Raw genomic sequence first — 24,178 nt, 5'->3', positions numbered from 1 at the left:
AGTAAGTGTTCAATACTTTTTTTCAAGTGAAAGGCTAACAGTTATGTAATCCCATGACTTCTCTGCATCTTTGCCTCTTTTCCATCAGCTCTTATTTCCTATCAAGGCAGTATTCTAGGTTGGGGGAGAATGTAATCAAGACATTGACGCTCCTCTTTCAGCTCTCTCTCTAGTTGAGAAGAGAGTGATGAATACATCAATATTTTCCAGGCTGTTAAGAGTATTTAATTAACACACTCTTCAGAAGCTGAAAAATTCACATGCTGCCATATCAGATTAACCAGCTCCATCAAAATGTAAAGGGTTATTAAGACAAAGTAAATGACAGTACCTCTCACAAAAACTCAGAATATGTAAAATCTTTGGCTTTGGGAATCTGATGATCCTCAAGTTGATGAATCATGATGACCTAAGTATGAGCAATGACAAGTGTCCTGCTGGAAGCTATAGAGGTTTCACAGACACCTCTCAGTGACCTGCAATTATGGTTCGGCAGCCCACCTCATTATTGCTCGCTACCATGCGTGGACCAGATTCTGCACTCAGTGAAGGTTTGCAGGGTTTGGCCTTTGTACTTGCTGCAGATATCAGGTACCAGGTGTGTCATTGGGGGAGATCCATTCTAATGAGAGCCGCAGGGCTCATAGCCAAGGACTCCTCTCAGTGATTTTTAAAAAAGTGTTTGCTAGGATCACAATACAGCAAACAAACCTGTGATAGTCTATGGGGAAGTAACATTTTCTATTTTGTCTAGCTTCAGCCTTTCCATGACAATTCAATTAATTTTTATTAAACTCTCATGAATTCCCAAATTGAGATGTAGTCATGGTTTCTGTAAAGCTGACATTCTTAAAAAAAGTGCCTAAAATTTAGTTTTTAAATATATATATATACACTATTTAAAAGATTGAGTATTTTGTTGGTCTCAAGTTTATCCACCAAAAGAATTTAAAGGTGCAGCCTGGTTAAGTATTTCTTATCACTATTGAATTCTTGAAAAATTAATATCGTGGAGAGGTAAATGTCCCATTTGCACTGCTAAAAAACAGAATCTCTTTATGTCTGAATACATTTTGAGCAGAAGTGGTTGAGTAGACCACAATTATTCCTAATCTATTTAAGATTTAGGCATCACCTGTTCATTTAACTGGAAGTGTTTCCTCCTGAGTAGCCTGTGTTTAGAGAAATGACATTTTCAGTTCTCTCTGAATAGCCAAATGGTTATTCTTTGCTCAAGCTCATTTGGGAGATACTTCAGGAATGTATTTTTCCAACTAGAGTTAGTGCCTAACACTAAGAGGAAAACAAAAATAAGTATAAAAACTAGGAACCATATATTTTTAAAGGCATTCACACTTCTGTGGTCTCAACGTACAATGTTTTTAGGAGCTCCTTATTCCTTCTCTCCCCTCCAGCAATTGTCACTGCTTATTTTCAAAAGCAATTAAAACAAAATCCTAGAACCCAATGCACCACAACAATTTTAAGGTTATGAAACTGCCAGCCCCATTCCATGAAGAATATTAAAAATATTCTGAGTTTAAATAGATAATCAGAAACATCTGTAGTCAGAGGAGATAGGTTGGAGGTCCTGGCTCTGCCACTTAGTTCAATGACCTTGGGTGAACTTGCCTCTCTGTGTCCTCTAGTTTCTATTTCATTTTGCAAAGTGGAGTTAACAACCTCATAGTGTACAACAAACCTCTGAAAATTCTTATAAAAATTAAAACATAAAAATCATTGGGTAAAATGTAATGCATGATCTGAATGAAGTTATCTTGGAGATGATGGGCATCTGGCATTGAACAAGGAGGTCATCACAACAGTTTATATAAGAATAAATGCAAACTCTGAACTAGATTGCTGAGAGAACAAATGGAAACACAGGTGATTTACAAAATGCTTTGTGAATGTTGAATCATCAAGTTTTGGTGTGAGCAGACACTCTGTTGCTGAGGGAAGAGACATCACAAACCTTTCACAAATTTTAAGACTTAGTCCTTTTAAAAATTCTTTAGAGATTTACCATGTAAAATGGCCTATGCTTATCCTTAATCTGCTGATTCTCAAAAGGACTTATCTTTCTGAAATTTCTAGTCCCATGTTATATTCCAGTCATCATCAAATGCTTGACTACAGTTTCTTATATTCCATTGTATTTCATGGTTCCATGGCTTTGGTATCTGCTAATTCTCTGGCAATACTCCTCCCCATCCTCTTGCTTATTCTCCTTTTTGTTTTTTTTGTTTTTTTTTTGAGACAGATTCTTGCTCTGTCACCCAGGCTGGAGTGCAGTGGCACAATCTTAGTTCATTGCAAGCTCTGCCACTGGGGTTCATGCCATTCGCCTGTCTCAGCCTCCTGAGTAGCTGGGACTACAGGTGCCCGCCACCACACCTGGCTAAATATTTGTACTTTTCAGTAGAGACGGGGTTTCACTGTGTTAACCAGGATGGTCTCGATCTCCTGACCTCGTGATCTGCCCGCCTCGGCCTCCCAAAGTTCTGGGAATACAGATGTGAGCCACCGCACCTGGCCTCTCCTTTTTTCTATAAGCTAACTACAACATCTTTTAAAATTCTAGCCCCATATCATTTTCTCTAGAAAATCTTTTCCTTACTTTTCTCTCAAATAAGAGTTATCATATCCTTCTATCTGCTATCTTTTTTTTTTTTTCTAATTTGTATTAAGCTACTTTTGCATTGCTACAAAAATACTTGAGGTAGGCTGCTTTTTAAAGAATAGGGATTTAACTGGCTCACAGTTCTGCAGGGTGTACAGAAAGCATGATGCTGGCATCTGCTTATGAGACTCGGGAAGCTTACAATCATGATGGAAGGTGAAGAAGGAGCAAGTGCATCACGTGCAGAGAGCAGGAGCAAGAGAGAGGTGGGTGAGGAGGGGAAGTCCTAAACATTTAAACAACCAGATCTCCCATGGACAAACTGAGCAAGAACTCACTTATCACCAAGGGCATGGTGCTAAACCATTCATAAGGGATCTGACCCTATTATGAAATCACCTCCCACTAGGCCCCATCTGCGACATTGGGAATCTGTTTTTAGCATGAGATTTAGAGAGGAAAAACATACAAACTATATTATCCCACCACTGGCCTCCCAAATCTCATCTCTTTCTCACATTTCAAAATGAAATCATGTCTTCCCAATAGTTCCCCAAAGTTTTAACTGATTATAGCATTAACTCAAAAGTCCAAAGTCTCAAGTACCAAGTCCAAAATCTCATCTGGAGACTCATCTCCTTTCACCTATAAGCCTGTGAAATCAAAACAAGTTATTTACTTCCAAGATACAATGTGGGCACAGGTATTGGGTAAACATTCTCATTGCAAAAGGGAGAAATTGGCTAAAAGAAAGGGCTATAGGGCCCATACAAGTCTGAGACCTGGTAGGAAGACATTAAACCTTAAAGCTCCAAAATAATCTCCATTAACTCCATGTCCCACTCCAGGACACACTGCTGTAAGCACTAGGCTCCTAAGGCTTTGGGTGGCTTCACCCCTGTGGTTTTGCAGAATGCAGCCCCTGTGGCTGCTCTCACACATTGGAGTTGAATGCGTATGGCTTTTTTTCAGGATTCAAGCTGTCCATGGTTTCTGGGACCTAGAGAGAAGTGGCCCCCTTCCAACAGCTCCATCAGACAGTGCCCTGATGGAGACTCTGTATGGTGGCTCCAACACCACACTTGCCCTCTGCACTGCCCTAGTAGAGTATCTCTGTGAGGGCTTCACCCCTGTGGCAGGCTTCTGCCTGGGCACCCAGGCTTTCTCATATATCCTCTGAAATCTAGGGGGAAGTTGCCAAGGGCTCCTTCATGCCTGCATTCTGTGCATCTGCTAACTTAACACTACACAGCACCTACCTGCAATGTATCTGAGGCCCTTTGAGCTGCAGCTGCATTAAGAGTAGTCAGGACGTGGGGAACAGTTCCCAAGCCTACATAGGGCAGCAGAGCTCTGGGCCTGGCCCTCAAAACCATTCTTTCCTCCTAGGCCTCTGGGCCTGTGTTGAGAGAGGCTGCCTGTAAGATCTCTGAAATGCCTTCTAGGCCTTTTCCCTGTTATCTTGGATATTAACACTTGGCTGCCTTATAGTCATGCTAGTCTCTCTTGAAAGTGGTCACTCCACAGTCTGCTTGGATTCGGTCTCTATCATAGGGCCAGGCTGCAAATTTTGTGAACTTTTACTCTCTGTTTTCCTTTTACATAAAAGTTCCACCTTTGAATCATTCCTTTGCTCCCTATCTGATTTTAGGCTGTTAGAAAAAGCCAGACAAAGTCTTGAATGCTGCTTTGTTGTTTAGAAATATCTTCCACCAGTACCCTAGGTTATTACTCTCAAGTTCTCACTTTCACAAATCCCTGGGGCATGGATATAATGGAGCCTAGTTCTTTGCTAGGGCATAACAAGGGTGACCTTTACTCTACTTCTCAATTATTTGCATCTCAAACCTCATTAGCCGGGTCTTCACTGTCCATATTTCTATCAGCATTTTGGTGAGAACTATTTAACCAGTCTCCAAGTAGTTCCAAATTTTCCCTCACCTTCCTGTCTTCTTCTGAGCCCTCCCAATTCTTTCAACCCCTGCCCTTTACCCAGCTCCAAAGTCACTTCCACATTTTCAGGTATCTTTATAGCAACACCCTACTTCTGGTATCAATTTTCTGTATTAGGCTGTTTCTGTGTTGCAGTAAAGAAATACCCTGGGAGCAGGTGATTGCAGTATGCAATTTTTCCACCATTTGGAAAACCAACTTAATTTCATGCTTCCTCCTCCAGACAACTGCACCAGTGGCAGGTGCCCCTCCTTAACTGTCTGAGTCCCAGCTTCATAGGCACCCTCCTCTATGCATTTACATTTTAATAATTCTAACAACTCCCCTTTCTTCCCTCAGTTCTAAAGGTGCTAGCTGTTTCCTGTAGTTGCTACCTCCATGATACCTTAGAGTTCTCTTTTTATGCTTTTAGTTACCTAGTTAACAAATTTATAACTTCTTACTAATTATTTATATTAAATTCCTTCTGTTAAAGTAAGTAGTGTGGTTCCTCTTTCTTGATCAGACTTTGATTATTACAGAAAGTGATGGTGATGTTCACATGAAGAAGGAAATAGGAAAATCGGAAAGAGTGATGATAGATTAGCATCTGGGCTCATAAAATTTATTATTTTGTCTTTAGTAGACCATATGATATATTGATTATAAAAATTAATAAGAAAACACAGATGAACAAAAGCAGAAGTATTTAAAAGAATCACCAATAGCCTAATATTTGGAGATAAGCACTGCTAGCACTATTTTGGTGTTTAACATTCCAGACATTTTTTATATACATATACATGTACAAAATATACTGTATATTTAAAGGAAAACAGAATCCTACCAGGCATGCTGTTATGCAGGCTGCTACTTATAACCATGAACCTCTTTCCTTGACTTTAAATGTACATCTACAACTGCCAGATAGATTTATCATTCTAAAGCATGGCTTTATACAACATATCTAGGATAATTTTCTATTTTTATCATGCTTCACATTTAACAGTAATTTTACACATATTATTTCCTTTAATTCTCACAGAATTCCAAGAGGTTAATTATTTTTTATATTCACTATCTTCTCTTCACATAAAAATGGAAAATTAGGGAACACAGTGACTTGCCTAAGGTCACATAACTAGTAAGTGTTAGAGCCAGGCCCTAGAAGTCATATTTTCTGATTACAAATGCCACATTCTTTCCACTATATTACATCGCTTCTCTATTTACCCCCTAAACCTTCAGCAGCTCACATTGCCTCTGAATAAAAAACCTAAACTCCTTAGATCCAAAATCTGTCATTAAGCTGATCTTCTAAATGTCCCCTACTAATAGCAATGACTCCAGTCAAACCTGACCATTCCTTGAATCCTATGCTTATGTGTTAGAAATTTTGCTTATTCTATTTATTTTATTCACTTATGATGTCTTCACCATTAGGCCCTGCTTGTTAAAATCCCTATTTACCACAAGTGAAACAGAATACAAAGTCCTAAAATGAATCCGATGCACATGGGAATTTTGTATGAGTGACATTTCAAATCAGTGGATTATGAAATAATGTTGATGAACTAGTTAGCATTTATAAAAAATGAATTCTTACCTAATTTCCTATAACAATATTCATTCTATATTTAGAAATAAGGAGTAGAGCCATAAAAGTGCTGGAAGAAACAATTAATGTGTTATTTTTAATATGATCATTAAAGGAAGACTTTCTTTAATGTGGAAAGAATATAGACAATAAGAAATAATCCAGTAGAAAATTAGTCTAAGAATTTATAATATATTATACACACCCCTCCCAAATAGAAGATAAATATTTTAAGTAAATGAATAATCTTACTTATAATGATCAAAACTTGAATTAAAACAACAAAAATGTGCCAGTTAAAATATTGAGCTGACAGATTTGGAAGATTGACTCTGTATTAAAAGTTTTCAGAATTAGAAATTCTTACATAAAATATTTGGAAGACAACTTAGGAATACTCAACAATTTTAAATGCACAAAAGGTTGACCCAGTACTTCTAGTACTAAGAATAATTCTCTGTATACTTACAGTAAGAATATTTATTAGATAATTGCCGTGGTAACGAAAACTTGAAAATCACCTATCTTGCCATCACCAGGGTACTGGCTAAATAATATATGATACACATCCATATAACAGAATATTGATGAGTCATTAAAAGAAATTAGGTGTGTATGTGTGCAGAACAATATGGACAATATAATTCTTTATATGAAGAAGAAAATACAAATAGAAAACATTAATGTTAATATATTAAAATTAATCATGTTACTTCTATTAGTGAAAATTATGTATGCCATGAGTAAATCATAAGAATGAATAATAACCTTGGTAATCTTCTCTACTGTTAAAACATTTTTTCCAACAAATGTATTTTTCTTACAATTTAAATAGTCATTAAATCTTTATTTTATAAGGCCTAGTCTCGATAACATCAACTTGATGAAGTGTTCCATGAATATTCTAGACAGAGAATTCTTCTCTAAAGTTTCTGTTAAATATTTCTTTTTTCCAATATATATTTTATGCTTTCGTTTGTTTATTTAGCTTGTCTTCTATCTCCCACTGTAGTGAAGATCGTTGGTGAAAGGGCTTAGGTCTCATAGATCTTTGTGTCTCTCTCAGTAGATATGTACATGTATGGACAGATGGATGTCTGTCTTCTGTCTATCTCTATCTATCTACATAAATATTCATATCTATATCCATCTTTCCACCCAATACAAATTGAATTACATCAAAATTCCTTTGCCTTTGATTCAATGCTCGTCTTTTCTTAGTTAACTCAATCAGCTTAATTATCCATTTTATAAATTGTTTTCACTTTCCTACTTTGAAAACCTTTTCATATCATACAGTCTTCAAAACTATTTCAGATTTTATCCTTTAAAATATTACTAAATACTCATAAGGAAGTGCCATCATTTGTTTCTATTTGTACAGTGTTTACAGGGTGTTTGTATATAGTTTTGTCTTTCAATGTACATTGATCAAATCTTTTTATTTATTTAAAGAGAAAGCTCATGAGACTAATAAACCCCATGAAATCTGGTTTCTGTTAAAATTAAAGCTACTAATGGGAGGAGATTATTTTATTACATGTTTTGTAAAGTCTCAATTTAATGTATTTGATGGATTTTGTAGATGGAAGTGATGAGATTTTTGCCACTTGCAAGATTACAGATATAAAATAAAGGGGGAATACTGAAGAATCACTATTATACAAGCCAAACTCATTGAGAGGAGGAAGCAGATGTCCAAGATAGTCTTGTCTATATGTGGTCAACAAACAGATTGCAAAACACTAACTTAAATGTTGGTCTCTATTCTTTACAAAATTTTTTGTAGCAAATCTTTTGTTGTGACTTACATATAGTCAACAAAGTAGCTTAAATTAACAGATAAACTAAGCAGAGGGAATCATATTAATAGCTTGTTCTTACTAGGTTACTTTGTTTTGTTTTTGAAATTATAGACATCTTCTATCTTTATTAGGGCAGACACTTTTTAATAGGATAATATTTAGGTTATTTTGTTTTGTTTTTGAAGTCATAAACATCTTCTGTCTTTATTAGGTCAGATATTTTCAATAGGATAATATCTAGAGGAAATATTTAAACAATAAAGGACAGTTACAGAAGAGAAAATGATTCAGGGGCTTGGTGAGAAAAGAGTGGCAAACATTTTCAAATGAGATTTACAAGTGGGCTTCCTGCAAGTTAATAAAAATATCTGCATAGGCCAAACCCCATCTTTGGTTTGAGCTAAATGTACTTCCTTTGGTGCCGATAGAAGAAAGAGAAGGCCAATGATGAAGCTGAAATTACATGCCATAACCTCCTCAGAAATACTGCAGGCTGGTGGCTATAACTATATAAAGGGCTCTGTGTAGTCTCAGAATGAAAAAGAACTATGTGTCTCCATTCTATTTCTGTCCTTACAAATTTCTGATTTTTTTTTTGCAGCTATCTAAGAAAAATTTGATATTGTTGTTGTCTAAGCACATTTAAACTTCAGCTGAAATAACTGCCAAGTGATTCATGCCTATGTAGGTGAATATAACGATTGTATCTGGAGCCCCAGTGCGCCATTTTCATTTCACTTTAAATAAAAAACAAAATGTATCTATGTCAGTCAGTGCCCTTCTGCTGTACTCAGAGGTATCAAACAGGCTACAATTATGATTGTGAAGTGATTGTGTCACATTGGAGGAAGGTTTATTGCTTTTGAGTCTGCTAGGCAGTAACACATTCTGTTTCATATTACTCTTTATATCATTGTTTGGCTGTGACTAGAATAATCAGATGCCATCAAATGCTGTCAAATTCAATTTACAGTATTTTTCATTGAAGCGGGCTTTCTGCATTATATTTCCTGTTTTCCCTCTCTATAGCTGCCATGGAATAGTCACTGTAATCACAAGCTTTATTTACAAAACTAACAGAGTGAAGCCACGTCCTGGTGTATAACAGATACTTTATTTCCCTTTATTCTGAATAGGAATTTGATGTGCTTTTCTCATGCAATTATCATTAAGTAGATGAAAGAAAACTATTTCAAGAGGGTGGGCATTTTAGAGCCTGCACTAATGTGCTTAGCGTAAAATGTAAATTCACATTAGCCATTTTTACATGTTCATGTGTATTTGAATCAGAAATATTATTCTTCAGATTAATGTTTGCTGAGAAGAAATTTGGCTTGCTCATTTTTGGTAATGTCATTTACATAACCAGAAATGCAATAATATTTTCTCCTCTTGTAATTTTTTCTATAAGCCCTTAGCTCATCACTGAAGACTGATCTGAATCAAAGGATTTCAATATCTACAGTTATAAGAGGAGCCTAAGTAAGTTTCACTAAGTTTCCAGGGCAGAGGACCAAATAAGGGAAGGCCTGAGGTTGCTGGACACACTAACAAAGGATGTTGAAGAGGTGCGGGGTATGAGGGTCTAAGAAGAAAGGTGTTCTTCTTTGTACACTCAAAGGAAATACATTGGTTTCAGAATGGGATTGGGTTTCTCAATCTGCAAATCCTGTATGTCTACCAATGATTGTGTTTTCTGTCTTAAGTAGCAAGCCATCAGTTGACAGGTTATTTGCCCCCTTGGCTCTTTGCATTGTACTTTCTACTCACCTCCCTCTCACTTTCTCTATTTTTTCTCTTCTTTTCACCCTACCTACATCTCTCTCTCATGGTCCTCCTTTGCCTGCTCCTTCTCCTTCTCTTTCATTATTTATTTAAAGAATACATTAATTTAAAGCAATGTTCATGTTGATCAGGTGAAGACTAGATCAGAGAGCAAAAAATCCTTCAAACCAAAATGTTCATGGTCTATCTCTCTCTTCCACTATTTTCTCTCTCTCTCTCAGTCTCTCTTTGTCTCTCTCTCTTTCCTCAATCTTTCTCTTCCTCTCTTCCCTATTCCCTCTTTATTTTAGGTAGGTACACTCAATAAATTCTGCACACGATGGAACAAGCTGCTGTAATACCATCTAACCAGTGGAGTGGAGGCTTATTAAAATAGAAGGAAAACTGGAGAGGACAGCCCCTTTTTCTGCTTATGAAAAGCACCGTCTTTGGAGGAGGAGAAAAACCTTTTTAATCTCTACATAATAAGTAATGAGAAATATTACAATTCTTGTCTTGTATCTGGTTTCCTCTCTGGAAAGACTATGTTTTCTTGGTCAAGCAGTGGTCCCCAATCTTTTTGGCACCAGGGACTGGTTTTGCGGAAGACAATTTTTCCACACACTGGTGCGGTCAGTTAGAGGGTATGATTTCAGGATGAAATTATTCCACCTCAGATCATCAGGCATTAGATTCTGACAAGGAAGGCACAACCTAGATCTCCCACATGTGCAGTTCACAATAGGGTTTGCACTTCTATGAGAAACTAATGCCACCACTAATCTGACAGGAGGTGAAGCTCAGGTGGTAATGCTTGCTCACTGACCACTCACCTGCTGTGTAGTCTGGTTCCTAATGGGCCACGGACTCTGTGACCTGGGGGTTAGGAACCCCTGCTTTAGAGGGCTGTTCTGTCCCATCACTAAATACAAGTCTATGTGGGCTATAAGGTCTCAGTTTTCAAACAGATCTCTACCCAAAATGTTATATGGTAGTTATGATTTTTTTCCTTGGTTAATTTGTAAAAGTTTGAGCACCAGTCTTAGTCCCTACTGTTAGGTGCTACAAACAAACAAACAAAACAAACAAACAAAAAACTCACAAAAACAAAACATGAATTCCCATTCATGCTCTTATGGAAATATAAAACGCACTTGATTCTGCAGTGTTGGAGCAGTACACATTCTTAAATAACTAAAAATAATAGTAACAGCCAATCTTACCTGTAAATAAAGTAGTTGATGATGATTCCATTTGGTTTTTCAGGTGGCATCCATTTAATCTGTATGCAAGCTGACCCCAGTGCCTTAAGAGCAGGAGAATTAAGATCCATTGGGGCTGCTTCAGGTGTTTTGACAAACATCCTACTGCTAACTCCACAACTTCCTTGAAAATAAATTGAGGTCTTCAGTAATTTTTCAAGCAAGGAAAAGAGCTACATATTCATATAGAAGGGTACTGATATCATGAAAATTATTTTTACCTGTGCTTTTGCATATATACTTGTACATGTGTTTCAGATAAATTTTTATGGGATGTGAACATTTAAATAGAAAATCATTTTTGGAAAACCCATTAATTAGCCACATATTTACATAGACATAAACAATAAGGCATATTTTTGTCTGAGCTCAAGTTTCTCTATTTATTGTAGTCATTCTAACCAGAAAGTGGTAATGCACTTGAATTTCACAAGTGTTTGTGTGGCCTACACATCTTGTATGCTTTTAATAATATTTTATCTTGCCAATATTTTAAACTTATGGACATTATTCAAACACACAAGAATCAAACAATTTATTTGAAGGATATTGTACCTCCATTGCACAGTTTCAGGGACACGGTGATGCAGATGTTGACTTGCACTTAAATCAATAAAACATTAATTTAAAATTATTTTCATGTTTATCAGGTGAAGACAGATCAGAGAAAGCAATATCCCTCAAACAAAAATGCCATGGTCTATTTTTTAGAGAAAAGTGGACAAACCGACTAGCAATTTCTGATGAGTTCAGCATAGCAAAATTGCAGACTCATAATTCTAACCAACTCCATGAGAACTAGCACTATGTGGAAAGGGAAATTCCTAAGGACATTCAATACAGGAGTTTTAACTGCACATTGAGTCTGATAAATTTCTTTAAGGTGAAGCAAAATGTTTTATATATTAAGGTGAGTTACATACTTTATTTAGTAAATGAGTATTATATGTTATATAACATGCATGATGACATCACATATATCATGTTATATATGATATACACATATATTATATATATAATATATCCATACCTGTTAACGTTTATACTTAATTTAAAAGAGATAAATAAAATAATGTATACCTCTCTTGATTCCCTGTTCTCCCATCCTAAATCTCAGTTTATGTTTAGCTATTTATCCATTTGGAGAGATAAAGGAAATGGGGGAGGCTTTTCCTTAACACAACACAGATACATGAAAATTTCACTGACCACAGCCTAAACCATGAAACACAAGGTGATAGTTTGTATACATGAAGTAGGGTTCAAGGAAGCACTATAAAATATGCACGGTTCATTTGGGTATAATTCAACTTTTAAATAACTTCTCACTTCCTCCTCCTGGATAAAATTTAAATAAAGCCAACGTAAATATATTTTCTGTGAAATTTTTGGAATACTCATTTGTGTTTTATATTACCAGAGACTCCTTTATGTGAGCTAGGTGTTTTTCTTTCAAAGGGCCTTATAAAACAAGACTTTGCAAAACCACCATTTTAATATATTTAAATATTCATGATTTAATGTGCAGAAATGCATAATGCTTCACTCGATGCCAGACTGTGATTTTTCTGGGTAAACAGTCCACTACAAATAAGAAATGAAAAGTTAGTCTTTGTATTTGGACTGAGAGTCTATTCCTTTTTAATGAAATTTTTTAATGAAATACTTTTTCATAAACACCCAGGTCAAATGTCTGAAAGACTTTCACCATTTTGACATGCTTGTATCCTTATCTCATACTGTGTGAATGGAGCCAAATTTTCCAGAAGGGTGGATTGGTGATGACCAACGGAGAAGGCCAGAGGTGTTACACTTCCATCATTGAGTAAGACATTGTACTCCACAGGAATTTTGGGGATGAGGATCTCTTTAAAGAGAGAGAGAGAGAACATAAACAAATTATATATATATATACACACACACACACACACACACACACATAATGCAGAATGGGCAACAAATGTTTGTCTCTTAAAAATAATGTCTATTTAAAATTTTGTAATTGAGGCCGGGCATGATGGCTCATGCCTGTAATCCCAGCACTTTGGGAGGCCGAGGCGGGCGGATCACGATGTCAGGAGATCGAGACCATCCTGGCCAACATGATGAAACCCTGTCTATACTAAAAATACAGAAATTAACTGGTCATGGTGGTGTGTACCTGTAATCCTAGCTACTTGGGAGGCTGAGGCAGGAGAATCGCTTGAACCCAGGAGGCAGAGGTTGCAGTGAGCTGAGATCGTGCCACTGTACTCTAGCCTGGGTGACAGAGTGAGACTCTGTCTCGAAAAAAAAAAAAAAGTTGTAATTGAAAAATAAATTACTTCTTAATATAGCAATTAAAAGCTGCATAAAAGTTAAGTTGGGAAATATTAGACTGTGTATTCCAAAAGTAAGAAATGTGCATAATCGCATAATCTATTTTTAAAAGTGTAGTATTTCTATTTAAAGATATACTCTATTGGCAAATAAAAATGAAGGCACATTTCACTTAAAACATATAAGGCAATTATGCTATCATATATTTTTTCTAGGCTTACTTACTTTTAAAGTTCATAAAAAACAACACTGATTTTGCTTGTGACAATAATTTTTCTGTCGAGCATTGTGTATGCCTCCTATCTGATATGGATCCTTGACATAACAGCCCATAAAATATCCAAATCATGGTCTACCTAGAGAATTTCCAGTGCATTAATTATTGGGCCAGGACAGTTCACTGTCAGTGAGACTTATGGCCCTAAATACATAGAAAATTTGGGTTCAATCATTGCCATTTTTCACCATTCCTTCCTAAAGAAAGCAGGTCTTGTCAGTTTAGCCTCATCAAAATCTATTTATATAATTAAATGCTTGTTAAGTTTTATTTGGTCTTGAACAACAGGCATACTTTTTCAAGGACAGGATATGAGTTTTGAATGAAGAATATAATGGAATTTCCTATTACATTTTCTCCTTGATCTGAGAGTTTTTAACATTTATGAGTTTAGTTACTTACTTCTGTAGTACCTACATAAGTCTATCTTTACTCTAGAAACAGTGGAATCTACAGATAACATTACTGAGAAAGCACAGGACTCAATGACCTAAAAGAGATGAAGTCTAAGGAATGAAATGTGGTTTTGCTTTTTATAGATGTGGCCTCTATATTTACCGAGTGGAAGGGCCGGTACAAACTAAAGATGCCCAGGATTTTGTGTAGGATAGATGAAAAAGAGGTGTCTGAAGGAGATATTGATCATCTTCAGAAGTACTGATCAATTGCTTCCTCAGGAATGGTGCTAGATTGTGTAAAATTTGGCAACCTAGACTGAGAATGTTTATTTTAAATTTAGAGCATCATAGCTAAACTATCTGGTACATTTATTCTAGTAGCTTAAACTACTAACATTCTATCATTGATTCCTAAACTCTTATTTCTAGCTTTCTATCTTTCCTGTATTATGGCTTTGTATTTTCAACAGCCCACTAGGCATTTCTACATGGATATTCCTCGGAGGCTACAATCTCAACAAGTCTAAAATAGAACTAGCTATATTTTCCACTCCCAAGCCTGTTCTTTTTCCTAGATTTCCTCTTTTGGTAAGTCATAATACCATCTTCCCATTCTCCTAGGATGGAAATCTTAGAGTAAGACTTTTAGAGTGGATCCTGCCTTCTTCACTCCCAAACTCAAGTGACTACTAAATTTCATCAATTATTTCTTTGAGAAATTTGGGCTTTATATATAATCAGCAACAAGGAGACTTTGCAGGTATAAACAAGAAAATGAGAGTCTATCTATATTTTAGAATGATAGCACTGTTGGGAAGTGAATAGTGGCTTAAAAACATGAGAGACAAGACATAGGGAAACCAGTCTTTACAATGCTTGCAGTAGTAGTATGAACATGAAGAGTCATTTTATTGCATCCCTCTGTTATGCCAGGCAGCATGCATTATCTCATTTAATACTACTAGAATGTCAACTGTATAAATTAGGACTTTGTTTTCTCCAATGTGGTTCCACTGCCTAGACTTTAGCACAAAGTAATAGCTCAATAAATGTTAGTTGATTGAATGAATGAATGAACCATTAAGACAATACTGTATGATAAATATTACTGTTTTTTAAGATGAGAAAACTAAAACTCAGATAAGTTAAGTTAAATAACTTGTTTCAGATTGCACACTGATTAATTGGAGAAGCTAGGACTTGAACTTAGGCCCATCTGACACCAACACTTGTATCACTATACTTATGCTTTTCCTTGATAATGGCATCTTAGAGTAGGACACCTGTGGGAAAAATGACAAGGTTTTAGAAAACATGTGCAGTAAGGCAGAGTCATTCTTGGAGACTGTTCCGAAGCAAGGAAACAAATGATGGATAAGTAAGAATCATTACTGATGGAACAAGCATGTTACAGGTAGAAATTTAAAGTTCTGCAGACCAAGTATCCCAACCTGAAATACACCTGCCCTGGAGATTTATGGGCTCATGTCAAAGTATATTCAAATACAGGAACAATCATAGTACCGTAGGTCCTGGAATAATGTTGTTTCATTCAACATTGTTTCATTAATATTGATGAGGAAAAAAATTGATTCCCAGCTGCAGCCACTGTCTGTGTGAAATTTACATGTTCTCCCCATGTCTGCGTGGGTTTTTATGAGTACTCTAGTTTTTTCCCATATCCTAAAGATGTTCTCATTAAATTAATTGGTGTGTTTGAATGGTCCTAGTCTGAGTGAGTGTGGGTGTGTGTGTGTGTTCCCTGTGACGGAATGGCCTCGAGCTGCCTGGTTAGGCCCTGGCCACCCCTACCCTGAACTGGAAAAAGTGTGTCAGAAAATGAATGAATGAATGAATAGTTGTAAAGTAAAGATTCATTAAGTGTGTTACTATCACATAGATGCATAGTAATAAACAATGCTGTACAAAAGCCTTCCGTGAGCTTGCCCTATTTGTGATTGTTTTTTACTAACGCAAGCTGGTAAGGGGAGTTTCTTCTAATTTCTGCTCAAAACCATTTATCCTTATGGCTGTTGTCACTCGCTGATTTGCCAAAACTTAGGTTAAAAATGATCTTGTTTCTGTTAATCTTTCTTAAATGTGTGTATAGCTCATATTTATTTCAGTTTAATATTAGAAGTGTTTTGGTCTTTCTTTGATGATGTTTAGTTTGGTGATGTTTTCATGACCAGAAATATGCCTTGCAACTTAAATCTTGCTTATGTCAAGTAGCCTAAGCTAAAATTGGTTTTCTTATACATCTTTTCACTCAAAATTGAAGTTTCCAAGAACCTATCAATGACATTAAGGACTTACTGTACCTCTTTTTGGAATATCGCTTTGATGTGGAAAATTTGGGAAACATATATTTCCCTATTTGAGGAAGGGGAACCAGCAGAATCCCATTTCTTTGTTCACAAAATTTGGGTGTGAGTTTTTCTTTCTAAAAGTTCAAGATTAGAAAATTATATGTATGGTGAATGATTAGAACTTTTGCTAGCCAACTGTAGAGTTGAAGACTCTGTAATAGTCACCTCAGAATGAACCAACTGTAGGACAGAAGAAAATGTTTATGCTGATGTGCCAGTGTGCTGAACAAGTATAACTGTTCATACTGTAACCAAAGGACAATGTAATTTTAGTCTCTCGCTATTGCTTTAAAATGAACTCAGTGTGCATTTTCTACCCTAGACATGGGATGAAAAGTTGGCCTGACCCACGACACTGCCACTTAGTTTCAGCTAATAAAGAGTTCTATACTATTTTGCTCCACAAAGAAACAGGAAAAGATGCCATAACAAAAATTAAATGCCTAAAAAATAACTTTTTCTCTTTACTGGTATGGTGAATACACGTAAGAGGCCTATTTAAAGGCTATTCTTCCAGGCCTAATTCACCACTCCATGACAAAACTGGCAGTTTTTAAAATGAAATTTGAGAGTTGGATAAGGAGAATTGATGATAAAGACCATTTGAGACTCAGTTCATGAATGGATGAGAAAAATTTAAGTACTGTGCCAGAGGTAAAACAAAGAGTAATGTAATCAGGCTTCTTCTTCCTCTCTGCAAAAAGTATTTTTTGGAGCGCGTTGCTTGAGGTAGTAAGAGAGATTGAAGAAAGAATTGGGGACCCTCTCAGTTTGCAATTTGACCTTCAGCAGGAAGATATGCTTATGGAAATTTCCATCCAGAGTATCCTGGAACGACAAAGCATTCCATATCACATTTTGGGCATTTCTCCCTGTTGTTACCCTGCCATGGCAGTAAAGCAGGGAGTAATAAAAGCTGTTGTTTGAAACCACAGGGGTTTTTTTTTTTTTTCTTTTGAGATGAAGTCTTGCTCTGTTGCCAGGCTGGAGTGCAGTGGCGCGATCTTGGTTCACTGAAACCTCTGCCTCGCGGTGAACCCACATATTTATGATAAAATGAAGAGGGGAAGAATTGCTGGAACCTTGAACCTGTTATTGGGCTTAGTTTTCTTCAGATCTTCCTAATATCCTGAAATATAACAGTGTTATCACTCTTTAGCCAATGAGATTAGTAGAAAATGTTTTCCCAAACGATCAATCGTATAATATATTATTTTTTGGATGAAGACAAACACTGGAATACAATGGCAAATTTACATGAATTTTTAAGATAAAAAGTAAGATGTTAAAGAAATTGCAAGCTAATGATGATTGCTTCAGGCTCTGTTTTCAGACCACCTGGGATTGCATGTTCATCCTGTCTTCTTTGTTCCTAGGACAGTTCTCACAGAAAAGTTTGACAAACACACATTCATAAAAAACATGCCATCATTCTTGTTGAACTAGACAAACCACAGAGTGGTGTCAGACAGATCAAATCCTTCTTCTGCCCTTATTTCCCAAGCGGCCACTGCCAAATTAACTAACCTCTATAAATGTTGTCTCTTCATGTGTAAAATGATGATACTAATAGCTACCTCATAGAGAGCTGTGAGGATTAAATTAGAAAATAACTGTAAGCCTTTTAATATATTCTCATAACACAGAAAGTACTTAATAAATGGTCAACATCTCTACAAAACAAAATGGAACAAAATGAAATAAAGAACAAAAAACAGCTATGGCACTGTTTTCATGTGCCCTCAAACACTTTTGAATCCATCTTTCATATAAAGTTGCTATTCCAACTACAAATAAATGTTACATTCATTCAAGTTAATGTCTTTGTAACACTATTTTGTTATCTGGTTTTATTTTTTATGTGTACTTGGATACGATCAAATTGCATTCCTATGAAAATATTGTATTATTCATTCTTAGCAGTAATTTGGAGTGGCATTCCCTCCAATTCATCTGAGGTTGTTTTACTTTATGTCTTCAGTCTGTACCTACTGTTCTGCTTCCAGGCCTTGCATCCTTCAAGAAGAAACTTTTGTTATAAAAAGGACAGGACTCCCAGGGGATGAGGGAACAAAACTGTGCTTCTACCACATGTCAAATATAAACATAATCTTAATCCAGATTTAAACATGGCTAGCCAAACCATAAGCATAGAAAATGTATTTTTCACCTCTTCGTTAATCAGAAATAAATGTCCTTTACATATACCTATGAGGTACTGAAACAGAAAATGCTCCTCTAAGCCATGAACACATCAAACACTGACATGCATTTAGGAAAGAGAGCCCCCTCCACTGTCATAATTTACAGGACTGTGACATGAAAGTCTCTTGTGTTCCTACAAACCCTATACCATCTGCAATGAGTCTGAAACAACTGAGGCCCCTGGTATTCTGATGACTAAATGAAATGAAATGGGCATATTTGTTAAAGTCAGCTGGGAAGCCACACGACTTGGTTAGTTCCCGAGTTCATAAATTTATGTCAGAGCAAGAGGAGCAGTGGAAGCTCAGGTGAACCAATTTACCCTAAGTGCAAATGGCAGTTTTGTTATTTGGTGTCAAAGTTACCAGTCGCACAATGACAAGCTGCCATAACACATTTTCTTGTTCACTAAAGAACAAGGATTTCGTTGGTTAATATTCCTTGCAATGCTCCTTTTCATAATTTACAACAACTAGATGCTGATAGGTTATTTAACATTTATGAAGTTAAGATGTAATCAGAAAAACCCTGATTATCTTTACAAATAAAAAAGTTAAATTATTCAACTTTTTTTTTTCTCCATGGCTTCATTTCACAGCAGGTGCATACTTTACAATGGGACAAGTCAATCAATAATCCTTTTTTAAATCTCTCTTTAGGAGCTGGAACAGGAAAAATTCTAAGAGGAAAAACGGAAAAACTATTAATTCAGTTTGATAGAGGCAGTTGTTTCAAAACACTTGGTTGCACTTAACATGGTGCTTTTAACAAATCGAGCTAAATTCTGCACTATATATGTAGGGGCATCTTGATTAGGCCTTTTGTGGGGAACAGAAGTAAAATAGGACCCTCTTGAACCCATTCATACCAATTGTATGGAAATTTAACATTGGTTGTATAATAGTTATCATTTATGTCTTTTCTACTTTACTAGATGGTAGGGTTCCTGACAAGAGGGACAGTGTCTCCTCCCTCTTTGTAACTTTTAGTGTATCCAGCATCATATTTTGACCCTGAGTGAGGCTCACAAACCATTTCCATGTTAGTTACATGAATAGAGGAATCAATTTACCCAAAGGCAAATGAATTACATCCCATGAAGTTTTGAGCCACAAATAAAACGATTCTATTGGGTTACTGGGTGGACTGATCCTGAATTACATTGTCTTCATTCATACTTCCTATATATAAAGCAAAAATCAGTTTTTTAGCTTTTAAATGGGATTACAGTAGAACTCATGAAAAATCATTTGCTTTAGGCACTGTTTAGGTTGAAAAATGTCGAGAAAATATAGAATAGTAGTTTTGAGTCAGACTTGGACTCAGACCCATGGTGGGTCAGCCCTGCTCTGACACCTACTTAAAGAATAACCTAGAGAAAATAGCTTGGAGTGTCTAAATTGACCTTTTTCATTAGTAAAATGAGGAAAACAATAGGACATACTACATTAAGTTATCATGAACACTAAATGAGATATTTGTTAATCTCTTAGCAAAATGCCTAGCATATATTAAAACTCAATAATGAAAGATACATTTTTAAATATCCAAAATAAAATGCAAACCATTGAAGTGAGTTTTACATTTTCTTCTGAAACTCAACACTCCTCATCATTTGGTTATTGCACTTATAAGTTAAGAAAAGTGAAACAACTGTCAATGTTGAATCATCCCAATTAATGTAACGTGAATCCTTTAGAAAGCTAATGTAAATTTTGACTTTAAATGAATAGTATCCGATATAATACACTGCAGCTGATGAGTTAACTGAATGCCAAGATGTCTAATGTCCATAAATAGACCATATTATGGTTAGGTAACCTTTAATCAAAATGATAAATAAAAACATTTATATTTCTAGAGCAATATTAATAAAAATTATTTCTCAGTGAATTGTTGCTAATTCCTTCTTTAATAGAGTAAGATATTAATGTTAAAGGAAAAGCACCAGTATTTCAATATTGTGTGTTAAACCTAAATGACTCACCATCCTCAGTGAGAAAAAGTATGTGTTTAATGCAATGGCATTGTTAATTAGAACATGATTAAGGGCTAGAACAGTTCAAAATACAGTCATCATCTTGATAAATTAGAAAGACTCATTATTACCTTCAGAGTTTAAATAATTTTGAATGTTTAGATTCTTAAACAGCAGGGTTATCTATCTCTGTTTTTATTCTGAGTAAACCATTTATGTTCCATGAAGCATTTACTATTTAATTTTCCATAATTTTTAACCTATTAAGGTAACATATATCCTTTGTTCTCTTTAATACAAATGCTCTCTTTAATATGAATACAAAAGTCCTGATCCAATGTTGAGAGCTGGTAAAAGGTGAGAGGGAATGTTTAGGAATAAACTAATGTGGTTTATATTACCTGAAAGTTCAAACAATAATGGAGTTTTACCATGCCATCTCATTTACTTCATATAACAGTATAAGGTAGGCATTTAATATCCCCTTGTACAGATGAGAAACCTGAATTTGGGAAACATTATGCAGCTTGCCCAAGGCCAGAGAACAACTAAATAGTAGAGTCCATTCCGTGTTAGAAAACAATGTGTCCTTTTCTGAAAGGTGAAAAAATTGCACATCCATAAGACAAGAGGCAGTCTTTCGGAAATATGTGTATGTGCTCTGTTTGTCATTAAAGAAGAAATATCTCTCTGTCTCTCTGCCTCTCTCTCTTTGTGTGTGTGTCTCTGTTTAAGATTAAGTTAATGTAGAGGAAGGATGACTTTAAGAGAAAATCAAATGTTTGAATAATTTTAAATGGCAGGATATCCACAATTTACATTTGACTGCATAATAGATGTGGAGGCTCGCTCACCATTCTGTTCCTCCATTAATTCAGCAAAATTTTTATAAGGATATGCTGTTTGTACGTCACCTGATTTAGAGGTTCAAATGATACTCAAAAGGCTAGAGATCTTGTTTTTCCAGAGCTGGAGTGTTTTGGCAATGTTACTACTGACATTAATCAAGAAAGAATAAGGTAAAGTGGATGAGGGTTTGCCTGCGAGATAGGGGAATATTTACCAAGACTTTAAAATAGAATTTGGATGATCTCTTTACAGCAATTTGAGAAGTGACTCTCCTCCCCTCCCACCTAACTAAAATCTTCCTGCACCTGGAATCTGGTTTTAAGTTATGTCTATTCCTTCTAGAATGTGTAGGTAAAGCTTTCTGGTTACTACTTCCTTCACGCTGCAAAACGTTATTGTTGCCATGCGGATATTTCCCCTTCAGGGGCTCACCACTTTCCACAAGTAATTCTTCTGGCTTTGATGCTCCCAGTAAAATATTATTCTCCCAGAATCATTTGGTTTTCACCAACACCCAGCTCTGTTTCTTGGCCCTCCGAGCTACTATTTCAAACATCATAGTTGATCCATCATAAATCTGAGAGACTTTGGTCAATAAATGAAAAGTCAATTTGGATTTAAGGTTACACCAAAGACAGGAAGGAACTGGTCTTAAAAGGCAGTAGCAGACAGTAGACCTGAATTTGAATCCTGGCTCTGCAGTGTGACGTTGAGCATATTATTATATCACTTTTTTGATATTCAAATTTCTTACCTTAAGATGGGGATAATGATATTACCTGTCTCCTAGAGTTTGCATAAAAATTAACTGAGGTAAGGCAGAGAAAGAGTTTATCAGTGTTTGGCACATAGTAGGAGTTTAACAAATGGCAAATACACCAAGTAATATGAATATATGTACACGGCATTTGTTATCAGTATCGCAGGTGCTCTCCCACTGGGTATTGTCACTATTCTCTAGATCTTACCTTTCACTAGTAGGACTTATAAACATGTACTAAGACTTAGTTTATTTATAGCATTGGAACAATAATTTGAAAACTGAAAATCCAGTTAATTGTCTAGGTAATTTTTCGGTTGCCAAGTAACAACATAGACATTTTTTCTCCCAGCAACTTACCTGTCTAAGGTTACTCTGTTCACATTAACCACAAAACAAAATGCATATTTAAAAAATCAAATAAAATTGAGCCAGTATTTTGGCTTTAGACCATGAGTATCCAATATTTTGGCTTCCCTGGGCCACATTGAAAGAAGATTAATTGTCTTGGGTCACATATAAAACACACTAACACTAATAATAGCTGATGACCTAAAACAAACAATTGCAAAAAAACCCAAGAAAGTTTATGGATTTATGTTGGGTGGCAATCAAAACCATCCCGGGCTTTAGGTTGGACAAGCTTGCTTTAGACATTCAAGAGAAACTGGTGGATTTACGTTTTCAGAGAAAAAAATTATTGCAATTCACCAATTTCACTTGGTGAGTGTGATCCATGCTTTTGGTAAATCACGTCTATTCCTTTTAGATTTTTGGATGGGTAGGTAAAGCTTCCTAGTTACTAGTTTCTTCATGCGGCAGAGATCATTGTTGTCACGTGACTGTTTTCCCTTCAGTGGCTTGCCATTTTCCACAATTACCTCTTGTAGTCTTGGCACGCCACTGACACACCCAGTAAAACATTATTTCCCCAGAATCATTCAGTTTCAACAATACCTAGGTCTGTTCCTTGGTCCTCTGGGCTACTATTTCTAAAAGCACTTGGTAGCATATCAAAGTCATATGTGGAGTTTTTAAAAAGCTCTAGATTTCTTGACTCTATCCCAGGAGATTCTTACTCAGTAAATTTGGGGCTGAGAATCTGTCTTTACACAAGCTTCCTAGGTGATTCTAATGTTCATTCAGGTTTGGGAACTACAGGCATGAACTATTTTGCCCATTATTCAGCTCTGTCTATGATGTAATCATTTTGTAACGGCAGGGAGTATGATGAATACCTAGAAAACTATTGTGAGCAAATAAACAATCTCCACTTACAAATTTATTTTCTTTCTGTTTAAAATATATATTTGTGACTATTCAGGAATAGGAAAATGTTTTTATTATCCAAATCAAAACACAGCGTGAGGTACTTTCCAATAAAATCAACTATAGATTATACACAAGTCAAAATCATTTGACTGTTTACTGAGTTTAAAATCCTTCTAGGCACCAGGAAAAAGGTTTAATTTAAGATTTTAATCTTTCCTTATATTATATGGTTTCTGAAATGGATTTTGTGCATCTTAAACTATAAGATTGACAAGTCTGAATATTACAGATTTATTAACCATTGGTTAAATAGTTAGAGTTAGTGTGTAAAGCATTCTACAATATCCCATAGGCTGGACCAGAATGAACAATTTGTACAAAGCCTGAGGTATGTGAGATTTAAGGTCATATTAAACAAGCGAAAGTTGTGTTCTATTCCACAATGATACCTTTCAAACATGATACATTAAACATTTAAGTGTGATATTGAATTCAAAGAAAAAAATGACACATGCTGGGAAATTTGAAAGAGGTCCAAATCTCAGTAGGCAGTTTTATTATTTCGAAATGGAGGCTTTGAGACCCAGCGAATGTTGGAAAAAGAATGTTTTATAATGAGCAATTAAAGACAAAAAAATAATTCTTCAAACAATCACCATTGGTATCTATAGAATATTATACAGAACTAGATAACATATTTATTATATAAATTACTTCCTTTAATCTTTACAGTAACCCTACCTGCCTACATGTAGGTGTTATTGTTAT

At 35.7% G+C, this 24,178-nt stretch overlaps 1 protein-coding gene across 1 annotated transcript in view; it reads right to left on the bottom strand.

Annotated features, from left to right (window-relative positions):
* The window catches only part of USH2A (usherin), a 785,943-nt gene that overhangs the window by 102,657 nt on the left and 659,108 nt on the right, over positions 1–24,178 (bottom strand). Inside the window, exons 58-59 of the mRNA XM_007988447.3 lie at positions 12,692–12,850; positions 10,945–11,107 (exon numbers count right to left, since the gene is read on the bottom strand). Coding sequence (XP_007986638.3) covers positions 10,945–11,107; positions 12,692–12,850 — 322 coding nt within the window. The remainder of the gene's footprint in view (positions 1–10,944; positions 11,108–12,691; positions 12,851–24,178) is intronic.

Source organism: Chlorocebus sabaeus, chromosome 25, assembly GCF_047675955.1.
Source record: "Chlorocebus sabaeus isolate Y175 chromosome 25, mChlSab1.0.hap1, whole genome shotgun sequence".
Classification (NCBI taxonomy): Eukaryota; Metazoa; Chordata; class Mammalia; order Primates; family Cercopithecidae; genus Chlorocebus; species Chlorocebus sabaeus.
The sequence above is the reverse complement of the archived record's forward strand: the minus strand, read 5'-3'. Positions and strand labels throughout refer to the sequence as shown.